The sequence below is a fragment of the Ornithorhynchus anatinus genome, chromosome 8 (genome assembly GCF_004115215.2).
Source record: "Ornithorhynchus anatinus isolate Pmale09 chromosome 8, mOrnAna1.pri.v4, whole genome shotgun sequence".
In the NCBI taxonomy this organism is placed as follows: Eukaryota; Metazoa; Chordata; class Mammalia; order Monotremata; family Ornithorhynchidae; genus Ornithorhynchus; species Ornithorhynchus anatinus.
In genome coordinates, this window is record NC_041735.1 from 52,435,921 (window position 1) to 52,454,731 (window position 18,811).

The window sequence follows — 18,811 nt, forward strand, 5'->3', positions numbered from 1 at the left end:
ATGCAGGTGGTGGAGCCGGGATTAATGAGGTTCCACTTCATTACTTCCCAAGATTTGGGGGAGGGTAATAACCAAGAATATTCCAAATGTACTGTGTTGGAACTATCACAGAGCAAGCTCATTTTAAAGGAATTAAACCCAGTGCGACCAAGACCTCCACCTTGTGGCTCACTTCGGACACATCATTTTACACAAATTCAGGTTCTGTCTCTTGGCGGTGAAAATGGAACTAGCTTTCACATTAAAGTCAACCAATGTTATTTATTGAGCCCTTATTGTGTGTGTGGAGCATTATACTAATTGTTTGGGAGAGTTGAGTTGGTAAACACATTCCCTGCCCACAGCGAGCTTACAGTCTAGATAATATAGATCATTCCTTCCAAACAGAATTGCATTTAATTTCCAAGCACTACCTCAGTGGTGTTCTGCATGTACTGGCTCGATAACTCTGGATTTCTAGTGATGGGGAAGATCACAAGGGATATGGTTGATCACGTAAGCTTGCCGATATAAACTCCTCCATCAGAATATAAAACATATTTATACCATTGCAGTCCCCCAAGTGCCTAGTTCGGTGCTCTGCACACAGATGACGTTCAATAAATGCTACTGATTGAATACACCTTGGACACTGATAGACCGACAGGGAACACTTCATTCTCTTTGAAGGGTTTTAGTGTAGCTCCAAGAACATTTCAAATGTATCGAAGCGACTGCTTGTAGAGACAAGGATGCAGCCCGTTGACTGACGTATTTTTTGGATCGAGTTCCCTAGCAAAGAAAAGTGTTTTTTGAAGAGATAAAGGAAAAGGGAGATGCTTGCTACATATCAAACTGGAATTTTATTTGATTCATGAAAGCTCCTTAGGCCTTCTTGACAGGGGCCTTTTTGACAGGGGCCTTCTTGGCAGGGGCCTTCTTGGCGGGGGCCTTCTGGGCAGGTGCTTTCTGGGCAGGTGCTTTCTGGGCAGGTGCTTTCTGGGCAGGTGCCTTCTTGACAGGTGTCTTCTGGACAGGGGCCTTCTGGACAGGGGCCTCCTTGGCAGATGCCTTCTTGGCAGCTGCTCTCTTGGCAGCTGCTCTCTTAGAAGGTCCCTTTTGGAGCTTCTTAACTTCATGCTTGATGATTCTGTTCCTCTGGAATAGTGGAAAAACAAAGGCACCTGGTTATATATAAGACAGCACTAAAGTTGACACAAATGCTCCTGGTGAATCTCATCTTTCCCTTCCAACACCAAATGCCCATAAATTCAGTCAAACATCACGAACCCATTGCTTCTAATGCTTGCAGCTACTCTCTCTTCCAGCCGCAGAAGTATGTGACATGGTGGAGCTTGGGGAACATTCTTATTTCATTCAGTGAAAATACTCAAATTGGGAATCATTACAAATGTCTATTTTCCAGTTTGATCCGGTACAAGTGACCGGTCTGTTATGAATAAATGACTTAAGGTGTCTGATCCGTTCCATAGGGTAAGACCCAGTTTTAGGGATTCACTGAGCTATTCCGTGATTTCCTTTCCATTCCTTTTCATTCTATACCCTTTAAGCACCCACAGCCGTGCAACACTTATGTCTGTAATTTATTTATTTATATTAATGCCTGTCCTTGCCTGAGACTGTGAGTTCCTTGTGGGCAGGGAATGTTCAACTCTGTTGTACTCTCCCAAGCACTTAATATAGTACTCCACATCACAGTAATCAATCAATCGTATTTATTAAGTGCTTACTGTGTGCAGGGGCTATACTATGTGTTTGGGAGAGTATAACAATATAACAGACACACTGCCTGCCCACAATGAGCTTAGTCTAGAGGGAGAGACTAATGTAAATTACAGTTATGTTCATAAACGCTGTGGGGCTAGGAGCAAGGGTAGTGAATAAACACAAGTTATGACGATGCAGAAGGGAGTGGGAAAAGAAGAAATAAGGGCTTAATCAGGGAAGGCCCTCCTGGAGATGTGCCTTCAACAAGGCTTTGAAGGCATTCATTCATTCAATCATATTTATTGAATGCTTAATGTTGCAGAGCACTATACAAGGCACTTGGAAAGTACAATTTGGCAACAAAGAGAGAAATTCCCTACCTAAAGGGTTTGCAGTCTAGAAGGGGGGAGAAAGACAACAAAACCAGTACACAGGCATCAATATAAATAGAATTATAGATATAGACACCTCATTAATAAAATATAATAAATACATACATGTATACATAAGTGCTGTGGGGCGGTGGGGGGGTAGAGCAAAGGGAAGGAGTCGGGGTGATGGGGAGGGAGGAGGGACAAAGGAAATGGGGGCTCAGTCAGGGAGAGTAATTGTCAGAGGTGAAAAAGGAGAGGCGTTCTAGGCGTTCCAAGCCAGAAGCAGGACGTGAGCGAGAGGTTGGTGATGAGATACAGGTACAGTGAATACGTTGGCGTTAGTGGAGCAGTGTGTTGACTGGGTTGTAGGATAGTAGCAAGGCGAAGGGGGCAAGGTGACAGTGCTTTAAAGTCAACGGTAAGGAGTTTATTTGATGCAGAGGTGAATGGGCAACAATAATGCCACTGACTGACTTCAGTCTTCCAGATGAGGTAACAGTGAGTTTGACAGCTTTGCTTTTCTCTAATGAAACTACAAAATATTCCACTATATTCACAACTTTGGAAATTATCAGATCAAAGAGCGTAAGATTTGACCACTTACCATTTTCTTTGCCTTCATGACCTTGAAACGATCAAAGTCTGTCATCTTGGCTTTCTGTTGAAAAAACAAAAGCTAAGTTTTCCTTAACTTCAAAATGTTGAAACTAGTCAGCTTAAAAATTAGAAAAAAAACCATACTCTTTCTCGGGCTTCAATCTTCTTGGCCCATCTCGTAGCTGTCCATTTCTCATTAATATTTTCCTTCTCCCAAGCAGCTCGTACATACTTCTGACGAGCACTGAAAGTTAAGCCAAAGAGATTAATATCCATATGGGCCCATGTTTTCATCAAGCCCAATGTGCTAGCCTTCTCACTGCTGTGGAGATAACTGACCATGGTTGGTTTCCAAATGGGCACACCCGACTGGCAGATGGAGGCTCATCCCTTCTAGAAGCTGAGCTCACTGTGGGCAGGAAACATGCCCGCTAACTCTGTTGTACTGTACTCTCCCGAATACTTATTACAGTGCTTTACAAATGGCATAGCAGATAGAGCACGAACTTAGGAGTCAGAAAGTCATGGGTTCTAACCCTGGCTCCACCACTTGTCTGCTGTTTGACCATGGCAAGTCACTTCACTTCTCTGTGCCTCAGATACCTGATCTGTAAAATGGGGGTTAAGACTGTGAGCCCCATGTGGGACAGGCACTGTGACCAACCTGATTTGCTTGTATCCACCCTAGCACTTGGTACAGTACCTGGCACATAGTGTTTACCAAATACCACAATTATTATACCACTGAGTAATCTCCCCCCACATAATAATATTAGTGGCATTGGACTTTTAAATATAAAGCCACAAACTAGTAGTCTATGGTTTCTGCTTCTATCCACACCCAACACACCTCTGGCAGAACTGTTGTCACAATAGTTGATGGTTTTTGCTCTCCCTCCCTGGGACAGGCCACAACCAAAAATTTGACCCAACAGATAGCAACAGGAGGAAAGGGGGAAAACCTTGGACAATCCACACCCACATCCTTGATCACATCCTTGGTAGCTTTAACAGTTTTCTCTTACTGAAGATGGGAGGTGTAGCTGAACCTGCTGCAAAGCTGAATATTACTGACACAAGCAAAGCTAGTTCAAAAGTAAAACAGCCAAAGATTTCAAGACTACGCCAGTTTTACCCTGGTTCACTAACCTGAAGAATAGCATTCTTTGTGACATGAGACACCATGATTAAGCTTTGCCCTTGGATGCTACTGGATAACTTCTGGGCCCCCACACTTCATCGAGAGTCCCAGACTATTGCTTGATGTTGACTCAGTCAGTAAGGTTAAAATCAATGACACCATGTCAGAGCCATTCCCCTAGCTAAATGAGTAAATCAGGCTGTGTACAGGTGAGACCTTAGTCAATCTATTTTATGCAGCCACGCTGGAGGGTCAGATAAACCTGGAAGCTTGTGTTAAACTGCTTCTGATCCCTTGGGAGATTAAACTCAACAGGGTGTAAACATCATCTAAAGTCCTGATGGCAGGAACTGCTAAAAACTGAGGACTGTGACCTGGAAGCACACACACAGCCCACGAGAGATCACCAAAGCGCAGCTTTGAAAATCAGTCTAAAGCCTCTCAAGGTCACATACCACACAGACTGATCCCAACCAAAGGTATTCATTGGAACCAGATGCAAAAACTATTGTTCATTTCTGCCCCTGCTACCTCAGGTATGACATATAGAAAAAATACCAGCATTTTTTGGGAAACCAAGCTACAGTCCTCGAATGTAGCTGATATACCCAACATAACCAGTTTCTAGCGCAGTTTCATCAGCACCACCTGCTTACCACATGTAAACTCCTCAAGGACATGGGTAGTGTCTACTAACTGTATTGGACTCTCCCGAGTGCTTACTACAGTGCTCTGCACAAAGTCCTCATTTGATTAACTGGATTTTCCAATGGATAAATGATCACACTGGAAATTTTCTAGGACCTCAAGCACTGCTTTTTATCCATTTTATAATTTCTCGAGAACCAATACACTTCAGATGGATAATAGTACGAAAATCAGCATGGCAGTTTTTCCATAGACTGCTCAACTAGAAAGATTAAATCACCTGTGTGGAAATTTGAGAACGAAGTCAGTGAGTTGCATGCATTTGAAGGGCAAAGCCTGTCTTCTCACACCACTGCAGGGGCCATCAACCAGAGCCTACGACATTCAAAGACATATAAGATTCATTCATATGCAGTAAGGACAGATTCACAAGATTAACAATGAATATTGGCAATTGCCATGTTAATAAAAGTTGAAATTATATCCTCTGCATTTCATTTCTTCCCCCCAAGTGCTTAGTTGAGTGTTCTCCATATTGCAGGCACTCAATTTATTCCACTGATTGGCTGGTGGATGTGCAGCACTATCACCCACTCTTCAAATTAGAGCAGCTCATTAACTGGGTAAGTGGGTCACTTTGAATTGAAAGGCACCTTAGGAATGCCCCAAGCAATTTCACCCCATCTCATTCCAAAAGAGCACTGGTCCTCTACTCACTATTGAGTGTACCTAATCGATGGTGCTCTGCACAGTTTTGAATGATTAAGCTAAAAGGAGGCACCCCAAAAACCCTTTATCTTGTTCATTTCAACACCAACTGCACTAATACAACATCGATGTAAGAACCGGCCTTGTTCATGCTACTCCCAAAGAGCCTAACATTCCTAAGAAGCAACTTTAGGTCCTAGAAAAACTGGGCTCAATTATGATGTGCTCGAAAATCTCATTTGCGAAAGGGTAGGAGGCCACAAATTGATCATTCCTCTGCACCTACCCTGTTCTGGTCAATGACGTCCACTATTGCCACCAACTTCCCAGCGTGTGGGCCGAAGGAAATGTAGGCCACCCGGCCAATCTCGACGTAGCGCTTGAATACCTGTAAAAAGGGCCAGAGTTTGTTATAAAAGTCACCAAACTACTAAAGCTAAAGTCAACTAGGCACGAAACAGACGTGTAGAGCGCAGCCTGAACTCATTTCTGGGCCTTCTCCATCAAACCCACTGATAATGGCAGTGCCATGCATGCCATTGACCTTCACCTAGCAGCCTTGTTCATACACATTGCAAAACACTAGGCCATGCTGGGCCCACTCAAGGCTCTTTCCAGAGTCAAGGGTAAAAATGACCAGCCATTACCACCCACACTACACCATAAAGACAATTTTGGTGGGGGGAGAGGGGGGCCTCGGGGGGAGCCGAGGGGAAGGAAATGAGGTCGACAACTCACTTCAACAGAAATTTGTCATTCATTCATATTTAGCACAGAAGCAGTGTGGTTTATTCATTCATTCAATAGTATTTATTGAACCCTTACTATGTGCAGGGCACTGTACTAAGCGCTTGGAATGTACAATTTGGCAACAGATAGAGACAATCCCTGCTCAGTGACGGGCTCACAGTCTAATTGGGGGAGACAGATGGCAGAGCAAAACGAAACAAAAACAAGACAACATTATCACGATAAATAGAATCACGGGGATGCTACATCTCATTAACAAAATAAATACGGTAATAAATAACATATATATAAATGGCTTAGTGGAAAGAGCATGGGCTTGGGAGTCTGAGGTAATGGGTTCTAATCCCAACTGTGCCACTTGTCAGCTGTGTGACCTTGGGCCAGTCACTTCACTTCTCTATGCCTCAGTTTCCTCATCTGTAAAATGGGGATGAAGACTGTGCACCTCACGTGGGGCAATCTGATTACCCTGTATCTCCCCCAGTGCTTAGAACAGTGCTCTGCACATAGCAAGTGCTTAACAAATACCAACATTATTATTAACTTCTCTGTGCCTCAGTGACCTCATCTGTAAAATGGGGAGGAAGCCTGTGAGCCCTACGTGGGCCAACCTGATGACCTTGTATCTCCCCTAGCGCTTAGAAGAGTGCTTGGCACACCGTCATTAGGCAGGGATTGTCTCTGTTGCCGAACTGTACATTCCAAGCGCTTAGTAGTGCTCTGCACATAGTAAGTGCTCAATAAATACAATTGAATGGAGTAAGCCCTTAACAAATACCAACACGATTACTGTATTTATTAAATGCTGTGTGCAGAGTACTGTACTAAGCACTTGGAAACCACATTGAGCAGTAAAGACAATCCCTGCTCACACCAGGCTTACAGATTAGAAGCCACTCCTTCGGGCCTCGGGGTCTGAACTGGTAGAGCGACCCAATGTTTAGGCAGGCGTTGCCTGTCACTTTGGGGAAGCTCCTCCAAGAGGCCTTCCCAGATTGAACTTCCCCTTCTCCCTCTGCTCCCTCTTCCCCCCTTCACCTCCCCTCAGCTAAGCCCCCTCTCCCTCTGCTCCTCCCCCTCGGCACTGTGCTCATTTGAATATGTTTTTATTACCCCATTAATTTTGTTAATGAGGCTTACATCCCCTTGATTCTATTTATCGTGTTTTATGTTGTCTTGTTTGTGTCCGTTTGTCTCCCCCGATTAGACTGTGAGCCCGTCATTGGGCATAGATGGTGTCTGTTGCCGAACTGTAATAATGTTGATATTTGTTAAGCACTTACTATATGCAGAGCACTGTTCTAAGCGCTGGGGGAGACACAGGGCCATCTGGTTGTCCCATGTGAGGCTCAGAATCTTCTCCATTTTACAGATGAGGCAACTGAGGCCCAGAGAAGTGAAGTGACTTGCCCACAGTCATGCGGGTTTGAATCCCATGACCTCAGACTCCCAAGCCCGTGCCCTTTCCACTTAGCCACACTGAACTGCGCATTCCAAGCGCGTAATAATAATAATAATAATGTTGGTATTTGTTAAGCACTTAGTACAGTGCTCTGCTCATAGTAAGCGCTCAATAATAATAATGGTTCGAATCCCATGACCTCTGACTCCCAAGCCCGTGCCCTTTCCATTGAGCCACGCTGAACTGCACATTCCAAGCGCTTTGTACAGTGCTCTGCTCATAGTAAGCACTCAATAATAATAATGTTGGTATTTGTTAAGCGTTTACTATGTGCAGAGCACTGTTCTAAGTGCTGGGGGAGAGACAGTGTCATCAGGTTGTCCTACGTGAGGCTCACAGTCTTAATCCCCATTTTACAGATGAGGTCACTGAGGCCCAAAGAAGTGAAGTGACTTGCTCACTGTCACACGGCTGACAAGTGGCAGAGCCGGGATTCGAACCCATGACCTCTGACTCCCAAGCCCGGGCTCCTGCTACTGAGCCACGCTGCTTCTCTATATTATTGATTGCTCTAATAATGTTGGCATTTGTTAAGCGCTTACTATGTGCAGAGCACTGTTCTAAGCGCTGGGGGAGATACAGGGTCATCAGATTGTCCCACGTGAGGCACCCAGTCTTCATCCCCATTTTCCAGATGAGGTCACTGAGGCCTAGAGAGAAGTGAAGTGAAGTAAGTGAAGTGAAGTGAAGAGAAGTGAAGTAATAATAATGTTGGTATTTGTTAAGCGCTTGCTATGTGCAGAGCACTGTTCTAAGCGCTGGGGGAGATACGGGGTCATCAGGTTGTCCCACGTGACGCTCCCAGTCTTCATCCCCATTTTCCAGATGAGGTCACTGAGGCCTAGAGAAGGGAAGTAATAATAATAATGTTGGTATTTGTTAAGCGCTTACTAGGTGCAGAGCACTGTTTTCAGCGCTGGGGGAGATACAGGGTCATCAGGTTGTCCCACCTGAGGCTCCCAGTCTTCATTCCCATTTTCCAGATGAGGTCACTGAGGCCCAGAGAAGTGAAGTAATAATAATAATGTTGGTATTTGTTAAGCGCTTACTATGTGCAGAGCACTATTCTCAGCGCTGGGGGAGATATGGCATAATCAGGTTGTCCCACATGAGGCTCCCAGTCTTCATCCCCATTTTCCAGATGAGGTAACTGAGGCACTGAGAAGTGAAGTGACTTGCCCACAGTCACCCAGCTGACAAGTGGCAGCGCCGGGATTCAAACCCATGACCTCTGATTCCCAAGCCCGGGCACTTGCTGAGCCAGGCTGCTTCTCTATAACTCACCTCCTCCAAGAGGCCTTCCCAGACTGAGCTCCTCTTCTTCCTCTACCGCCCCCCTTTCACCTCTCCACAGCTTAACCCTCTTTTCCCCCCCATTTCCCTCTGCTCCTCCCCCTCTCCCTTCCCATCCCCGCAGCACTGTACTCGTCCGCTCAACTGTATATATTTTCATTACCCTATTTATTTTGTTAATGAATTGTACATCGCCTTGATTCTATTTAGTTGCCATTGTTTTTACGAGATGTTCTTCCCCTTGACTCTATTTATTGCCCTTGTTCTTGTCTGTCCGTCTCCCCCGATTAGACTGTGAGCCCGTCAAACGGCAGGGACTGTCTCTATCTGTTGCCGACTTGTTCATTCCAAGCGCTTAGTCCAGTGCTCTGCACATACTAAGCGCTCAGTAAATACTACTGAATGAATGGATGAATGAACAATACTATTGAATGCTCTATACTTGTCTATGCTCAGTACTACTGAATGAATGAACAATACTATTGAATGCTCTATACTTGTCTATGCTCAATACTACTGAATGAATGAATGAACAATACTATTGAATGCTCTATACTTGTCTATGCTCAATACTACTGAATGAATGAACAATACTATTGAATGCTCTATACTTGTTTATGCTCTATACTTGTCTATGCTCAATATTGAATGAATGAACAATACTATTGAAAGCTCTATACTTGTCTATGCGCAATACTACTGAATGAATGAATGAACAATACTATTGAATGCTCTATACTTGTCTATGCTCAATACTATTGAATGAATGAATGGATTCCCCCCTCCCCACTCTGAAGCGGCAGGATTAGAACTCAGGTCCCTCGGCTTTCGAGGCGCCCGTTCTTCACCTCAGGTCAGGCTGCTGCTGGCGGCCTTTCCGGGGGCCGCTCCCCAACATCGCGCGCCGCCCACGTGACCGGGCCCCTGCAGGACCCCCCCCCCGTTGCCCACCCCCCCCGGCCACGCGCCACCCCGCGAGCTCAGCGCGCAGGCGCGCCGGCTGCAGGAGCCCCCGCAGGCCCGGCCGCTGCCCGCTTCCCCACGCGGAACCTGCAGCAGCGGGGAACCATTTCTCCGCCCGCCGCGACTCCCCGGGCCTGCCTCCTTCCAGCTCCCTGAGGTCCCCTCCGCATCGCGGCCCTACGCGCCGCCATCCGCCAGCCCCAAACGGGGACCAGGCCCGGAGCCCCGGGGCCGGCCTGCTCACCATGTCGGCGTTCAGCGAGAAGGGACAGGACCGCGCATGCGCCAAATGTAACTCCTCTAGGGAAACGTCTTACGTACGCGGCACGTAAGGGTCGGGGAGAGCGATCCGCATGCGCACTGGGAAGAACCCGTCCTGGCTTCTCTCTGGAGAGCTAAAGGGGAAAAAAAAAATAATGGACATGCGCAGAACCAGGAAACGAAGCCGAAACGTCCAGGATTCGCTTTCCCTTACGCAGTGCGCATGTCAGATGCTCCAACGGTGGGAAAAACGAACATTTCAGGGGCAGAGGAGCCTAATAATGATAATAATGTTGATATCTAATAATGTTGGTATTTGTTAAGCGCTTACTATGTGCAGAGCACTGTTCTAAGCGCTGGGGTAGATGCAGGGTCATCAGGTTGTCCCACGTGAGGCTCACAGTTAATGCCCATTTTACAGATGAGGTAACTGAGGCACAGAGAAGTGAAGTGACTTGCCCACAGTCCCACAGCTGACAAGTGGCAGAGCCGGGATTCGAACCCATGACCTCTGGCTCCCAAGCCCGGGCTCTTTCCACTGAGCCACGCGGTTGTTAAGCGCTTATTATGTGCAGAGCACTGTTCTAAGCGCTGGGGTAGATACAGGGTTATCAGGTTCTCCCTTACGCAGTGCGCATGTCAGAAGCGCCAAAGGTGGAAAAAACGAACATTTCAGGGGCAAAGGAGCCTAATAATGATAATGTTGGTATTTGTTAAGCGCTTACTATGTGCAGAGCACTGTTCTAAGCGCTGGGGGAGATCCAGGGTCATCAGGTTGTCCCACGTGAGGCTCCCAGGCTTCATCCCCATTTTCCAGATGAGGTCACTGAGGCCCAGGGAAGTGAAGTGACTTATCCACAGTCACACAGCCGACAAGTGGCAGAACTGGGATTCGAACCCCTTGTCTGCTGTGAAACCTTTTTTTTTTTTTTTGTATTTGTTAAGCGTTTACTATGTGCCGAGCACTGTTCTAAGCGCTGGGGTAGATAGAGGGTAATCTACATACAGGGTAAACAGGTTGTCCCACGTGAGGCTCACAGTCTTCATCCCCATTTTACAGATGAGGGAACTGAGGCCCAGAGAAGTTAAGTGACTGGCCCAAGGTCACACAGCTGACAAGTGGCACAGTTGGGATTAGAACCCATTACCTCGGACTCCCAAGCCCGGGCTCTTGCCACTGAGCCACGCTGCTTCTCTATACTCAATACTATTGAATGCTCCAATAATGTTGGTATTTGTTAAACGCTTACTATGTGCAGAGCACTGTTCTAAGCGCCGGGGTAGATAGAGGGTAATCAGGTTGTCCCACGTGAGGCTCACAGTTCATCCCCATTTTACAGATGAGGGAACTGAGGCACAGAGAAGTGAAGTGACTTGGCCCACAGCCGCCAAGTGGCAGAGGCGGGATTCGAACCTCTTGTCTGCTGTGAAGCCTTGGTCAAGTCACTTCTGGGCCTCAGTGACTTAATCTGTAAAATGGGGATGACGCCTGTGAGCCCCACTTGGGGCATGGGTTGGGTTCAACCTGGTAAGCTTGTGTCTACTCCAGCACTTAGAACAGTGCCTGGCACATAGTAAGCGTTGGTTCGAATCCTGCCTCTGCCACTTGTCAGCTGTGTGACTGTGGGCAAGTCACTTCTCTGTGCCTCAGTTCCCTCACCTGTAAAATGGGGATTAAGACTGTGAGCCTCACGTGGGACAACTTGATGACCCTGTATCTCCCCCAGCACTTAGAACAGTGCTCTGTACATAGTAAGCGCTTAACAAATACCAACATTATTATTAGACTGTGCGCCCGTCAGAGGGCAGGGACTGTCTCTATCTGTTCCCGATTTGTCCATAGTAAACGCTCAGTAAATCCCATCGACTGAATGAATGAAGTGGCGGAGGCGGGATTCGAACTCGCCACCTGAGCCTCCCAAGGCCGGGCTCTTGCCACTGAGCCGCGCGGCTTCTCTTGATTCTGTTTATCGCCATTGTTCCTGTCTCTGTCCCCCGCTTAGACTGTGCGCCCGTCAGAGGGCAGGGACTGTCTCCCTCTGTTCCCGATTTGTCCATAGTAAGCGCTCAATAAATAGCATCGACTGAACGACTGAAGTGGCGCAGGCGGGATTCGAACTGGCCACCTGAGCCTCCCAAGCCCGGGCTCTTGCCCCTGAAGCGGCGCGGTTTCTCCGAGGGCGGCGGGGTGACGTCACCCGGGCCTCCGGCTGCCGGCCCCGCCCCCCCCCCCCCGCCGGGCCCCTCCCGCTCCTTCTGCGCCTGCGCGGCGGCTGCCGGACTCGGGGCCGCGCTGAGCGGGCGCGCCCCCGGCCAGCGGAGGAGGAGGAGGAGGAGGAAGAAGGACAAGCCCCGTCGTGGCTGCCGTCGTCCGTCCCGGTGCGTGGATGGTGGGCGCTCCTCCCTCTTCCCAGCCCTCACGTCGTCCGCCCCACCGTCTCGCCGCTCGGCGTCTCCGCGCGGACGCTTCCTCTCCCCGGCCTCCTCCTTCCCCCAACCTTTGGCGGTGGTTTGGACCAGGGCCTCCCCCCTCCTCGTCCCCGCTAAGGGCTTTGGGTGTTGGCGGCAGCCCCCCCCCCCGCCTTTCCAATGCGACCCTGTCATCATCGTAATTGTAATGATGATGGTATTTGGTAGGCGCTTACTACGGCCCAAGCACTGATCTGAGCGCTCGGGGGAGACAAGGTGATGAGGTGGGCCCACGTGGGGCTCACCATCAATCCCCATTTTGCAGGTCACTGAGGCCCAGAGAATAATAATGATGGTATTTGTTAAGCGCTTACTATGTGCCAAGCACTGTTCTAAGCGCTTGGGAGGATACAGGGTGATCAGGTTGTTCCAACTGGGGCTCCCCAAAATCCCCGTTTCACAGATGAGGTCACTGAGGCCCAGAGAATAATAATGATGGTATTTGTTAAGCGCTTACTATGTGCCAAGCACTGTTCTAAGCGCTTGGGAGGATACAGGGTGATCAGGTTGTTCCAAGTGGGGCTCCCCAAAATCCCCGTTTCACAGATGAGGTCACTGAGGCCCAGAGAATAATAATGATGGTATTTGTTAAGCGCTTACTATGTGCCAAGCACTGTTCTAAGCGCTGGGGGGAGACAAGGTGATGAGGTGGTTCCACGTGGGGCTCACCATCAATCCCCATTTTGCAGGTGAGGTCACTGAGGCCCAGAGACTAATAATAATAAGGTTGGTATTTGTTAAGCGCTTACTATGTGCTAAGCACTGTTCTAAGCGCTGGTGGGATAGAGGGTGATCAGGTGGTTCCAAGTGGGGCTCACCATCAATCCCCGTTTTACAGCTGAGGTCATTAGGCCCAGAGACTAATAATAATAATGTTGGTATTTGTTAAGCCCTTACTATGTGCCGAGCACTGTTCTAAGTGCTGGGGGGATACAAGGTGATCAGGTTGTTCCAATGGGACTCACAATCCCCATTTTACAGATGAGGTCACTGAGGCCCAGAGAATAATAATGATGGTATTTGTTAAGCGCTATGTGCCAAGCACTGTTCTAAGCGCTGGGGGGAGACAAGGTGATGAGGTGGTCCCACGTGGGGCTCACCATCAATCCCCATTTTGCAGGTGAGGTCACTGAGGCCCAGAGACTAATAATGTTGGTATTTGTTAAGTGCTTACTATGTGCCAAGCACTGTTCTAAGCGCTGGGGGGATACAAGGTGATCAGGTTGTTCCAAGTGGGACTCACAATCTCCATTTTACAGGTGAGGTCACTGAGGCCCAGAGAATAATAATGATGGTATTTGTTAAGTGCTTACTATGTGCCAAGCACTGTTCTAAGCGCTGGGGGGAGACAAGGTGATGAGGGCTCACCATCAATCCCCGTTTTACAGGTGAGGTGACTGAGGCCCAGAGACTAATAATAATGGTATTTGTTAAGCACTTACTATGTGCTAAGCACTGTTCTAAGCGCTGGTGGGATACAGGGTGATCAGGTTGTTTCAAGTGGGGCTCACAATCCCCATTTTACAGGTGAGGTCAGAGGCCCAGAGACTAATAATAATAATGTTGGTATTTGTTAAGCGCTTACTCTGTGCCCAGCACTGTTCTAAGCGCTGGGGGGAGACAAGGTGATCAGGTGGTCCCACGTGGGGCTCATGATCAATCCCCATTTTACAGGTGAGGTCACTGAGGCCCAGAGACTAATAATAATAATGTTGGTATTTGCTAAGCTCTTACTAGGTGCCAAGCACTGTTCTAAACGCTGGGGGGGGATACAAGGTGATCAGGTTGTCCCACATGGAGCTCACAATTAATCCCCATTTTACAGATGAGGTCACTGAGGCCCAGAGAATAATGTTGGTATTTGTTAAGTGCTTACTACAGGCCAAGCACTGTTCTAAGCGCTGGGGGATACAGGGTGATGAGGTTGTCCCACGTGGGGCTCACAGTCAATCCCCATTTTACAGATGAGGTAACCGAGGCTTTCTTTCATTCATTTGTTAATGAGGTGTACATCCCCTCTTTCCACTGAGCCACACTGCTTCTCTGACCTTAATGATTATTTCATAGAACATTAAGGATACCTGCAGGAGTTGAATTGTTAACGTCATTATCAAGTTATAAAAGTAATAATTTATTGTTCTTCTGGGCCTAATAGCAGTGTGGCTCAGTGGAGAGAGCCCGGGCTCGGGAGTCAGAGGTCATGTGTTCTAATCACGCCATCGCCACCTGTCAGCTGGGTGACGTGGGGCAAGTCCACTTCATTTCCCTGTGCCTCAATTCCCTCATCTGTAAAATGGGGATCAAGACTGTGACCCACATATGGGACAACCTGATTACCTCGAATCCCCCCCCAGTGCTTAGAACAGTGTTTGGCACATAGTAAGCGCTTAACAAATGCCATTATTATTATTATTCAGCATTGTTAACAAATCTTAAAACGTCTATTAAGGATTTAGGAAGCCAGAGTCCCCATCGGCCTGCCAGAGTTTGCTTCGGAGCAAAAGCGGCTTGGCCTAGTGGGAAGAGGACGGGCCTGGGGAGTTAGAAGACCCGTGTTCTAATCCTAGCTCTGTCACTCGTCTGCTTTGTGACTTTGGGAAAATTACTTAACTTCTCTGGGTCTCCACTGCCTCATTTATAAAAAGGGGATTCAATTCTCCCTCCTCCTTAGACTGTGAGCCCCATAAGGGACAGGGACTGTGTCTGACCTGATTTTCTTGTATCCATCCCAGAACTTGGCACATGGAAAGCACTTATTTTCTCAAGTGCTTGGTAAAGGGACTGTGTCTGACCTGATTTTCCTGTATCCAGCCCAAAGTTTGGCACATGGAAAGCACTTATTTTCCCAAGTGCTTGGTACAGTGCTCTGCACATAGTAAGCGCTCAGTAAATATGATTAATTAACAAATGTCATTATTATTATGCCTCCGTAGGGGCTAGCTTGCTCTGCAATGGGAGTCATGTTTGCCTCAACTGAATAGTTGTGTCTTGTTTTCTTCCTCAGTTGCCCAGGATGGAGGAGTCAGCCCAGCCGATAACATATTCGTCTGGGGCTCAGAAGAGAAAAAAATCACACCCCATTCCAGAGGTGAACCAGAAGCTCCCCAAAACTGTGACTCCCTTTCTGCTCCTGTAAGTTGCCAAAAAAAGGAAAATATTGCTTTCAACTCAGCCGCTTAAAATGCCAGCCTTCCAAGAGGGCAGATATAGATTGGAAAAATAAGTAAACCCGTGTGTTTTCACGTTTGCAATTACAGGAGCTCGGAGTCGGAACAGGACACGGACTCCGACGGCACATCCGGGAAGAGCTCTGAGGAGAACCTTGTAAACGGAGAAGCCCTGGATCTCTCGATCGCCAAACAGACCCTTTCCAGAGCAGTAAGCAGAGGTGAGAGCAAACCCCTGGACCGAGTGGACATCAGTAATGATGAAGATATTGGCTTGTTGAACCGCATGAGTCTGAGTGATGTGCAAAAGAGAGGCGTTTTAGTCAACCAGTGGGTACCGCCTTCAAATTTCCAGTTTCCAAAAAGACTGACGGGCTCTGGGACTAGCCAGAAGCATTGCCGCTGCAGCACCCAGCTGCTCCAAGAGTATAAATTCGCCCGCTACTCGCCATATCTAGACGGGGTCTTCTGCGGACCCTGTTTTGTTTTTAACAGCAGCAAGGAAGCAGTTTTGGTCTCCACCCCCTTGAAGGATTGGTCCAACGGCAAGAAAATCCTGGAGAGACACAGCCGATCGAAAGAGCACGGGCGGGCGGCTGCGAGGACCGAGCTGTTCGTCGCCTTTGAGCACGAGAAGAAATCGACAGGGTGGAGCCGCCACGCCCTCAGACAGATCGTCAAAATCATCATCTTCTGTGGGAGGCAGAATGTTTTACTGGGAGGGAGGTTCAACAGCGCCAAGACGGTGCACGCTATCTCACGTTATGTGGCCGAACTGGACCCAGTCTTGAAAGAGAACCTCAGCCAAGCCCCATACGGCCCCTTGGACACGTCAGAATGGATGCAGAGCAAACTTGCCGAGCTCACCGGCCTCCAGATTCAGAGCAAGATTCTGGAGAGGGCTAAAGCAGCCACATTCTTCAGTTTGATAGCGGACGGGAGCACCGACGTTTCCACGAAAGAGAACATCTCCCTCTCCGTGCGTTACGTTCACCGGAGCGGAGAGGGCCAGGTGGAACTTCGAGAAGATCCGATTGACTTCGTAGAGGGCTTTGACACAACGGAGAGAAGCCTGACAGAGCTCTTTCTGCAGAAAATCTCAGCTTGGGGCTTGCGGAAGGAGCTGCTGAGAGGCTACAGCTACCAGGGGGGCAGTCACATGAGCGGGCAGCTGGCGAGGATTTGTGACATCCTGCCCGAAGCCGTATACTCAGCCTCTAAGACCCACGAGCTCAACCTGGCGATCGTTCGATCCTGTGCTGTGAGGCCTGTGGCTAAACTGCTGGATACGCTGGGGAAAGTCACTGTGGTGCTGAAGTGGTCTATGGAGCGCTTCGGCCCCTCCCTTGCAGACTTGCAGGAATTCCTGAACGTGGACGGGGAAACCGGAGAGGAAGAGGAAGAAGAGGAGGATAATCTCCGACACCTCAGCCGGGTGGACGCCCTAAGCTGCTTCAAAGCCAAATATGCAGCGGTCTTGGGCGCTTTGCAGAAATTGGCCGATGACAGCGGGGATGCTGAAAGACTCTTGTATTCCATCACCAAGTTTGACTTCCTGGTGAGCCTGGTGTGTGTTGAGCACGTCCTTGCGTGCACCCGATCTCTGCACCTGGATATGCAGCGCGCCGACACCGATCTCATCCACACGTCCGACGAGGCCAACCTCATCATCCAGAGGTTCGGGAGAATGAAAGACGACGGTGACCCGGGGTTCGAGTCGCTTTACGATGAAGCGAAGCGATTGGCCGACGCTGCAGGTGTCCGGGAGTCGCCACCGGGCTTCGGAGGGCGGTCGGCCCCCCTGGGCGGCCCCCCGGCTGAGGACATCCAGGAGGGCTACAGGCGGGATCTGTTTGTGCCATTTCTGGACCACGTCATTTCAGAACTGCAGGAGCAACTGCTGGAGTGCTCCCCGCGATTCATTGCCCAGTACCTCGTCCCCGATAAGCTGCTTTTGCTAGAAAATGACGAGTCCGAGGCGGCCCTCTATGATGCTTTCAAGGGCGACATCTCCAACCTGGACAGCTTTAAAGCAGAGCTGCAGAGGTGGCGGGCAAAATGGATGGACATCCCCAGGAACGAGCAGCCCAATAGCATCCTGGCCGCTCTGCAGCACTTGAACCCCATCTGTTACCCCAATATCAACGCTGCCCTCTCTGTCCTGGCCACCATGCCCATCAGCGTCCCAGCCGGAGAGGCGTCGTCACGGGCTTTGCGGAGAGTCAGAATCTGGCAGAGAAACTCATTGAGAGGGAGTTGGCTGCCCGGACTGGCTCTGACTTACGTCCATCAGGACATCGACGTTGACGTGGATCTCGTTTTGGGGGATTTTGACCGCTTCTCACGCTAACCGAGAGGGTTTTGTCGCTTTCTGACTCCGGGTAGCTGTGGAATGGTGGGTCGGGGGGGGCGGGGTGATAAGGGTATTTATTGAGTCCCTACTCGGTGCAGAGCACTGAACTGAGCACTTGGGAAAGTGCAACAGTGGGCATGGTATTGGTCTAAAGTATGTTTATCTGTAAATAGTGGCACCTGGGCGCAGACCATGGAGGGTGAATGTGTCTGACCCTCGATTTCTATGTTTAGTATTTTATACGGTCCTGTTTTAAAGGAGCCTTTCAAAGGCAAATGGAGTAGTGTCCTATGGAGCCCTTACCCCCTAGAGAGAGAGCTAAATGTTTGTTTTTTAATCTTAGCTATATAGATTGACAATGCCTTTGGGTGCAAATTATAATTGTGACTACTGGTGCAATAGTGTGTTCCCTACTTTGGAATTTGGCAGTGGCCTGTAAATTTGAAGACCGAGATTGAGACTTCACTGCTGTCTTTGTCTCCTCCAGCCCTATATCCTGTGTGCTGTTGACTCCATGCTTTTGGATGAAACACAGAAGGGCATGAACCAGTTAAATAAATCTAATGCAGGGAAGAGACGATATTGATCCAGGAAAGCTCTGCAGGTGGGTGGCTTGATAATAAAAATGTAATTCTCTGGAAGTAGGGGAGCTGGAGAGGAGAATTAACGGAAGCGGCGTGTTAAGGATGGAGTGGGATGGTGAGCTTGGATAAAAGAGCCTGAAGTGGCTATGTTCATTGAAGTGGCCTGTATAACACCCTTATTCTGTGCCAAGCACTGTCCTGAGCACTGGGATAGAGGCTCGATAATCAGCCCAGACAAAGGTCCTCTACCTCCCAGGTGTCCCACTTGATAGGAAGAGCAGGTTCCCTGTTTGACTGGTGAGGAAACAGTCCCAGAGCGGTTAAGGGGCATGTC

General features: G+C 48.6%; 2 protein-coding genes across 2 annotated transcripts; one reads left to right on the forward strand and one right to left on the reverse strand.

The window, feature by feature from the left end:
- Positions 1-823: 823 nt before the first annotated feature.
- Positions 824-9,978, reverse strand: RPL14 (ribosomal protein L14). Its single transcript, XM_001509683.6, has 6 exons — positions 9,888-9,978; positions 5,462-5,563; positions 4,748-4,842; positions 2,823-2,922; positions 2,686-2,739; positions 824-1,137 (listed from the first exon to the last, which is right to left on the reverse strand). Exons 1-6 carry the CDS (start codon positions 9,888-9,890, stop codon positions 865-867), a joined length of 627 nt encoding a protein of 208 aa, XP_001509733.2. The 5' UTR covers positions 9,891-9,978; the 3' UTR covers positions 824-864.
- A 2,215-nt stretch (positions 9,979-12,193) lies between these two features.
- LOC103171002 lies at positions 12,194-18,534 on the forward strand. Its single transcript, XM_029071099.2, has 4 exons — positions 12,194-12,283; positions 15,378-15,505; positions 15,631-17,935; positions 18,381-18,534. Exons 2-3 carry the CDS (start codon positions 15,387-15,389, stop codon positions 17,888-17,890), a joined length of 2,379 nt encoding a protein of 792 aa, XP_028926932.1. The 5' UTR covers positions 12,194-12,283; positions 15,378-15,386; the 3' UTR covers positions 17,891-17,935; positions 18,381-18,534.
- The last annotated feature ends 277 nt before the right edge of the window (positions 18,535-18,811 follow it).